Source organism: Corvus brachyrhynchos, unplaced genomic scaffold (genome assembly GCF_000691975.1).
Source record: "Corvus brachyrhynchos isolate BGI_N302 unplaced genomic scaffold, ASM69197v1 scaffold42, whole genome shotgun sequence".
NCBI lineage: Eukaryota > Metazoa > Chordata > Aves > Passeriformes > Corvidae > Corvus > Corvus brachyrhynchos.
The window spans coordinates 1,873,677-1,882,110 of NW_008237242.1; the positions used below are offsets into that span (position 1 = coordinate 1,873,677).

Genomic DNA, 8,434 nt, shown 5'->3' on the forward strand with positions numbered 1-8,434 from the left:
AAAAAGAAATTAAAATAAACAAGCTTCAGCCTTTAACAGCAAGTTGTTAGGTGTCTGCCAGAGGAGGGCGATGCTGCGGACAGTCCAGTTAGAAGGGATGGGAGTTCAGCCCAGTGGCAGTGAGTCAGGATGCATCATCCTTCCTGGAAGGAAGTGTGCAAATTACAAAGAAGGCGGATTGCAGATGTTTTTTTATTTCAGTTAAGTGGTTTTGTAATATTTTGGGGACAACTTATTGCAACTGTTCAGTACTTAACAGGGGGCTTATAAAAAAGATGGATTTTTTACCTGTACTGATAGGACAAGTGGTAATGGTTTTAAACTGAAAGAGGATAGATTTTGTTTATATGCTAGGCAGAAATTCTTTACTGTGAGGGTGGTGGGACACTGGAACCAGCTGGCCAGAGAAGTTGTGGCTGCCCCATCCCTGGAGGGGGTCAAGGCCAGGTTGGATGGGGTTTTAAGCAACTGGGTCTAGTGAAAGATGTCCTTGCCCACGGCAGAGGGGTGGACTAGGTGATTCTGTGATCCTGTGATTCTATCTCATCTGTTTTGTTTTAGATGATTCAGAGCTATGTAAATACACAATTGAAAACCCAGAAGAAAAGAGATACACCGTGGAACACCTGATGCCAAACACAAAATACAAAATAGTGGTTAAAGCATTTACAGGTGGAGGAGAGACTCCCATTGTTAACTTTAGATACATAGATACACCATATAACTGTGAGTACTGGCTGTGAATAATGTCCTCTAGCAGAAGGATGGGATGATTTAAAACATTATAATAATCTTCCTTTCTTAAGGGAAAACATTGAATTCAATGCAACATGCACTTAAGAAAGAATCCAACTGAGAAATGATACAAGCATACCAACATGGTGCTTTGATACTTCTAAGCAGAAAGCTTTTTCATAATTTTAGAATGAGCCTAATTTACATCCTTATTTAAGTCTTGTATCTTTCTGGGAGATAGCTCAATATATGCACATTTGCATGCCTAATGAGTCCTGTTTGTTAGAACTCATTGAAGAATTGTATTTGGATTTATCTGGTTTTCTAATATAGGAAAACCTACAGACTTGTGTACAAACAGGTAATTCCTGTAATGACTCTTGAACTTCTAATGTTGATTTTTACTCTCATCTGTCTTTAAAACCATTGCCAAGTTCACTCCTTCATAAGCCAATTCAGAAGGGTTGCTGGCATGGGCACAGTAGTTTGCTAACTGGGCAGATTTGATCACTGAAGCAGAAGAGGAAATCAGTTGCCCATAACTTTGTTCCCTTGAAAATACCAGTCAGCATGGTTGTGAAACTTAGGATCCAAACTGGAGATGCCTGGTTTTGAAAAAGTCATTAGGGTCAGAGGTGAAGGGGGAGGGATAGGAAAGGGGGAAGCATTGGCTTATGTAAGGAGACGCCATATCTTAGGCTAACTACTAGAGCAGTGTCTGACCATCATGGCACCCTCAAGGGCACAGTTCTGCCTCTTAACACACAAGTTCTAGCTCCCATCAACCAGCCAGATGTTTGTACAACCAAGCAGAGAATAAAAACAAGGGCTTAATGAATGCAAAAGAGATACAAGGAGAATGTAACCTGTGTCCATTCCCTGCTGTGGTGTGTGGTAGGGACTCACAAACTCTCTGGCACAGGGCAGGAGGGCACTGGACAGGACAGAGGGAGAGCAGGGATGGACTAGTGCTCCCCTCAACCCACTTACAGTGTCAGCTGTTTGTGAACAGCATAGCCCAAGGCTGTCTTCTATCTAGAAGGAAATACTGAGGTCCTTGTATCAGCTTAAATCCTAGGAGACTTGAATATTTGTGTAGTGTTTCTCTGGCTATAGTCATCCAAAATGGAAGTACAGCTGTTGTTCAAGTCTCACAGTAAAAATCTGTCTTCTCCGCGGGTCTGAGAGGAAACGTAAAACAATACTTAAGTAAGGTTATCATTGCCTTAACTTTTGTTAATTACTCTTACAGTTAAGGTGCCAATATGAGTGCAAAAAGAAAAGCAATCCATAATTCAGTTCTGGTAAAGGAAATCAAGGTCCAAAGGCTTACAGATGTATCCCAGAACTTCCAGCCAAACTAACTTGCTACCATGGACCACACAGTTTTACAGAGTGTAGGTTTAGATTAGATATTAGGAGAAGATTTACTGTGAGGGTAGTGAGGCACTGCAACAGGTTGCCCAGAGAAGTTGTGGATGCCCATATGCGGAAGTGTTCAAGGCCAGGCTGGATGAGGCTGAGTGGAAGGTGTCCCTGTCTGTGGCTGGGGAGATGGAACTCGGTGATCTTTATGGTCCCTTGTATTGATTCTAGTGATTCTGTGATCCTGTGATTCTATCTCATCTGTTTTGTTTTAGATGATTCAGAGCTATGTAAATACACAATTGAAAACCCAGAAGAAAAGAGATACACCGTGGAACACCTGATGCCAAACACAAAATACAAAATAGTGGTTAAAGCATTTACAGGTGGAGGAGAGACTCCCATTGTTAACTTTAGATACATAGATACACCATATAACTGTGAGTACTGGCTGTGAATAATGTCCTCTAGCAGAAGGATGGGATGATTTAAAACATTATAATAATCTTCCTTTCTTAAGGGAAAACATTGAATTCAATGCAACATGCACTTAAGAAAGAATCCAACTGAGAAATGATACAAGCATACCAACATGGTGCTTTGATACTTCTAAGCAGAAAGCTTTTTCATAATTTTAGAATGAGCCTAATTTACATCCTTATTTAAGTCTTGTATCTTTCTGGGAGATAGCTCAATATATGCACATTTGCATGCCTAATGAGTCCTGTTTGTTAGAACTCATTGAAGAATTGTATTTGGATTTATCTGGTTTTCTAATATAGGAAAACCTACAGACTTGTGTACAAACAGGTAATTCCTGTAATGACTCTTGAACTTCTAATGTTGATTTTTACTCTCATCTGTCTTTAAAACCATTGCCAAGTTCACTCCTTCATAAGCCAATTCAGAAGGGTTGCTGGCATGGGCACAGTAGTTTGCTAACTGGGCAGATTTGATCACTGAAGCAGAAGAGGAAATCAGTTGCCCATAACTTTGTTCCCTTGAAAATACCAGTCAGCATGGTTGTGAAACTTAGGATCCAAACTGGAGATGCCTGGTTTTGAAAAAGTCATTAGGGTCAGAGGTGAAGGGGGAGGGATAGGAAAGGGGGAAGCATTGGCTTATGTAAGGAGACGCCATATCTTAGGCTAACTACTAGAGCAGTGTCTGACCATCATGGCACCCTCAAGGGCACAGTTCTGCCTCTTAACACACAAGTTCTAGCTCCCATCAACCAGCCAGATGTTTGTACAACCAAGCAGAGAATAAAAACAAGGGCTTAATGAATGCAAAAGAGATACAAGGAGAATGTAACCTGTGTCCATTCCCTGCTGTGGTGTGTGGTAGGGACTCACAAACTCTCTGGCACAGGGCAGGAGGGCACTGGACAGGACAGAGGGAGAGCAGGGATGGACTAGTGCTCCCCTCAACCCACTTACAGTGTCAGCTGTTTGTGAACAGCATAGCCCAAGGCTGTCTTCTATCTAGAAGGAAATACTGAGGTCCTTGTATCAGCTTAAATCCTAGGAGACTTGAATATTTGTGTAGTGTTTCTCTGGCTATAGTCATCCAAAATGGAAGTACAGCTGTTGTTCAAGTCTCACAGTAAAAATCTGTCTTCTCCGCGGGTCTGAGAGGAAACGTAAAACAATACTTAAGTAAGGTTATCATTGCCTTAACTTTTGTTAATTACTCTTACAGTTAAGGTGCCAATATGAGTGCAAAAAGAAAAGCAATCCATAATTCAGTTCTGGTAAAGGAAATCAAGGTCCAAAGGCTTACAGATGTATCCCAGAACTTCCAGCCAAACTAACTTGCTACCATGGACCACACAGTTTTACTACTGAGTTAAATGGCTGGCATCCCATGCAGACTTGATGTTATTTTTGCCCCAGAAACTCAAGCTACATTGACTTTAACATGTAAGAAGTTAAAAACAAAATTTTAAAGTGTTTTTCTTTCACAGCAAACATGCTGTACTTTGTATTCCTGCTAGTGATAGTTCCAACCCTAGTAGCAGCTGTATGCCACTGGAAGATGAAGTGGTAAGTTGTAATGCATTTCTGCTGTAGACAGAGAATATAACTAAGCTAATTCACAAACCGCTGCTGCAGCTTGTTGCTTCCAGCCTGTTGTAAGGCCTCATTCATCTGTTCTTTTGGCTGTCTGACTGCATGGATGTTTTAAGTACCTGGCTTGTGGCATTTCTGAGACATCGGTCATCTGCTGCTGCGCCTGTACACATCTCTGGAGGGCTTCTGCTGGTGGAGTGTGCTTTGGTAAGAGAAAAAAAATGTCATTTGTTTTGCTCTCTTATTTCCAGGGTGAAAGAGTGCTGTTGTCCTGTAATACCTAGTCCTAACAAGAGCAAAGTGCTGTCATTCAAAGAGTGTAAGGTAAGATCACTGAAAATCTGGAGTTTTTAATTTGTCCATTCTTTGCTTAGTAGAGTTAAAAAAAAAATACTATTCTTGTGTTGACTGCATTTAAAAATTAACCTCTTGTCAGTTTTTGTGTTGACTACATTTAATCATTATTCAAAAATTGACAGTTTAATGTTACCATTTAGTGGAAAACTCTCCTTTTGACATTTGTGTGACTCCGCAGTGACCAGCTTATATTGCAGTCTGTTATTGCAAAAAGCAAATTCACAACCGAAGAATAAATGAAATCTTTTGATCAGGTGATTCTGCCACTGTTACTCTTCAAACCCCTGCACTGTCTGAACTCAGCAGCCCAGAGGATGCTGGACTGCATTGAAGCCCATGAGCTGTGTCTGCCCGCTGCTCCTGCCCCAGTTCCCTCAGGGGGACACTGCAGGGCCGTGCACTTGCTGGCCCTGGGAGGATGTAGGGGGGTTCTGCCAGGCCTAGCTGGGAGAACAGGATTGGCCAAAAGGCTTTCAGCTTCTTCTGTAGCCCCTTTGAACTGGGAGCCGCTGCTTCTGTGCTGCATGTAGGGGGATCACAAGCCTTTGCCTGGCACATGTGGAGCTGCTGGTGTTCACTGAAATTAGCATGAGAGCAAGGAGTGAAGTACACCTAACAGCCCCTGCTGCTGTCTTCCAGTTGGTTCTGCCTCACATAAAAACCAGCACACATCAAAAACTTGGTAAAGTCTTTAGAGTGGAGGGGCTCAAATATAGTCATAGTGAGTTTACTTAAAAAAGAAATCTCTAAATAAATAGTCTGATAAATTTCACATAAAATGCAGCTTCTGTTGAACATCTTCTACATAGGTTTTACTTCAAATTAATTTATTTGAAAAGTGCAAACTAAAAAAATGTGTAGAATATTCCTAGAATGCCTCAAAGTAATTACTCCCTTTTCTCTACTGTGGCCTTCTTTCATTGAGTAATTTTCTTGTTTACTGATTCTCTTGCAGATTGATTCTGAGAAAGTGCTGAAGATAAATGACTGCATTCCTGACGTGCTGGCCATGGACAATAATGATGAAGCTCAGAAATTGCATCCTGTTACCTGGAGCCCATTATCTTCAACACCAACTGAAGAGCAGATTGATGGTCACAATTTTTCCTGGATTTACCCTAGTGAAAATGTAGCAAGAGACTTTCCACCCCCATCTATGCCTGAAACTCATACTTGTTTTGAGAATTTTGCTTATTCTTCTCCACTTGAGGCTGAATCTGATCCCTGCCAAATACCGGAGACACTGGAAGCAGGCAAGACAGCAGTGATGCTGTACCAGCCACAATGCTATTTAGATATTTTTCATGAGGATACAGCCTCAACCACCAGAGAAACAGCTGACAGAAAGAAGAGTCTGAGATACATCTCACAAACAGATCTGCGCTGCCTGGGTGGGAGGCTTTGATGTTCTGTCCTCCAGTGAGTCCATCCAGTGTTTGGCTACACATGATAAATGAGAATTTCTAAAATGACAACTTTACATTAGGGCTCTCACAAGCCCAGCTGCCTGACTTCCGTTAACATGGCAAAGCTGTTGTTTCTGGACTAGTTTTGAGTACTGACTTAGACAGGAATTATGTGTGCTATGGTTCCATTACAAGTTACGGGCATTAGAAGAGATTTATAGGCTGGTTTGTGGCCCGTATTATGCAGAAAGTTACATCACAGCAATCTGTCACAGGCTGATGCAGAGAACGGCTTTATTTTGCAGAGATAAAAACTTTATTCATAGAGGAGCAAATTAAACAAGGGAGAAGGTTGTTCTGCTCAAGGGCTGTATTTCTCTTGTAATGTTCTGTGTACTTTGGCCACCCAGCCAGTGGCTGCTGTGCTGCTGGGGGTGGAGCATTACCCAGCCCAGTCATACTGGGGGCTGGGTTGTATTTTCTCTCTCTCAAACCATGTAAGGAATCATCATGGAAGTGTTACCTGCACACAGTGTGGCACATTCCTAGAAGATTCAAAGTAACTTTGACTTCTCCAGGAGTGCTGCCCTGAGCACCCAAATACAGTGATCATCCTGCTTTTACTTCACCTGTGTCCTAACTGCACTTGATGGATGAAAGAGCACAGAAGACAGATTTTTATAGGGAAGAACCTGCTTCCATTTCTCGTAACTGGGGCTCCTCACAACTTCTGCCTTCTCTGCCTAAAGATGACTGTTTAAAATTTTCTTAACTATACACTGAAGAGATGTAGGAAGTTAGGTGAGAGTAGTTACTTTTCCTGAAGGACAGAGGTGGTACCATGGCCTCTCTGCTTGTGCACATGAACTGAACTTTTGGCATTGACCCTTGTACTTCCATAGCAAGCCGCAACCAGCCAAGCAGACAGGCTGGTCAGAAGCACAGGTGTATGAGTGCCATTTGTGAAGAACATCATAATCAGGCTGCATACTGGCTAGATCTCCCAATACTACTTTTGCATGTGTTATAAAAACAAAACCAAAAAAAAATTTATTGTAACACTCAAAATCCCTACAGTAGGCAGCAATGAATTTGGCTTTTCATTTTGATTTCAGAAAATCGTACATTTGTAATGAAGCAGTACAATTGGAACCGTAGCTGAAAGTCTCATCAGATTTACCTCGGTGCACAAAGAACCCTTTGGTTTTGCCTCCTTATGCTGTTTGGAATCTGTCACAAATAGATGGTTTCAACTTAACAGCACAGCATAAGTAATTCTCAAAGGTGAAAAAAATGAAGAGTGTCTGACAATTCGATGTGCAGCTAGTTTGCTAAAATGGAGTTACTTGCCTTCCCACTGTTTAACTAACTCATCACACTCCTAGAAACCAAGCAGCTGGAGACAGAAGTGAGTTCTGATACTGAACCACATCTAGTTTTGGTACTGTTGCTTACAGATATTGTTGTAATGTCCACAAACTGTGTTGGAGCAGGAAAACCAATAGGACCTCGCACAGTCAGGGCTAAGACAAGCACTGACTACAAACAGAGGGAGAAGTCTTCAGCCAGGAAAAGGAGGGTACAGCGATACAGACAGAGATGGGCAGATGTGATTGGAGGTGTCCAGTCCACACTGTACCATGTCCTGTATGCTGCACACAGGTGCTGGTGGCTCACAGGCTGGAGGAGGAGAAGAGTTGCAGCACAGTCCTTCCTTTCAGCCTCCAGCCAGCAGGATAAGGTCACAGGGCTGGACACATTTTGCTGAAGGGCAAGAGGACAAGGAGGGTATGGGAGAAGGGTGATCCTATTTGACAGATGCATCCCAGAGAAAGTTCTTTCCTTTATCTTAACCTCTTTGAGTTACAATGCATGTGAAAGCTTGATACCACAGTATCTTTCTTTACAGCTTGGAACATTTGCTTCTCCAAAGTGCTTTATCACATGTGTAGCTTAAAAGCTTTAATGCTGCAAAAAAGGCCAATAAACATAAGGGAGCTGTTTTGTCACCACTGCTGCAAAACTTCCTGAGCTGTATATTTCAGAAAAAGGTGTATTTATTCTAAAATGTTGAAAAGGTATCCTAAATCAAGAGTTAGGTAGCTAAGGAATTCACATACAGATGTCAGAAAAGAAAGATGTCTGTCTAAGAAATCAGAGTATTGCACAAAATATTTTAACTTTTGACATTGCTGCAGTTCCCTGGGCCAGAGGGGACAGCTGCAACCAGGCACAACTCCTGCTTTGAAAAAGCTGCTGTCACTGAGGCCTGGCTGCAGCAATTCCACCCAGGAAGTGAATGAAGGGACGTGTGTGGGTTTAGCCAGTTGTGCCTTCCTGATGGTGGGGTGAGACACATGGGCCTGCTGAGTTCCCACCTCTCAGTCCCTTGGTTGCTCCCGGGGAGATCCTGGTCTGATGAAATTCCATTATCTGGATGCAGTGACACACTTGACCACATTCCAGATTGCTGGGTGAGGGAAGGAGAAGTGGGCTCCT

The 8,434-nt window shown here is 42.3% G+C and overlaps 1 protein-coding gene across 3 annotated transcripts in view; it reads left to right on the forward strand.

Moving 5' to 3' along the window:
- Nucleotides 1-8,225, forward strand: part of OSMR (oncostatin M receptor) — a 34,729-nt gene extending 26,504 nt beyond the window's left edge. For all 3 annotated transcript variants that reach the window (XM_017730239.1, XM_017730240.1, XM_017730241.1), the window contains 4 exons: nucleotides 562-726; nucleotides 4,067-4,145; nucleotides 4,424-4,496; nucleotides 5,485-8,225. In XM_017730239.1, coding sequence (XP_017585728.1) covers nucleotides 562-726; nucleotides 4,067-4,145; nucleotides 4,424-4,496; nucleotides 5,485-5,934 — 767 coding nt within the window. In that variant the 3' untranslated portion in view covers nucleotides 5,935-8,225. The remainder of the gene's footprint in view (nucleotides 1-561; nucleotides 727-4,066; nucleotides 4,146-4,423; nucleotides 4,497-5,484) is intronic.
- The last annotated feature ends 209 nt before the right edge of the window (nucleotides 8,226-8,434 follow it).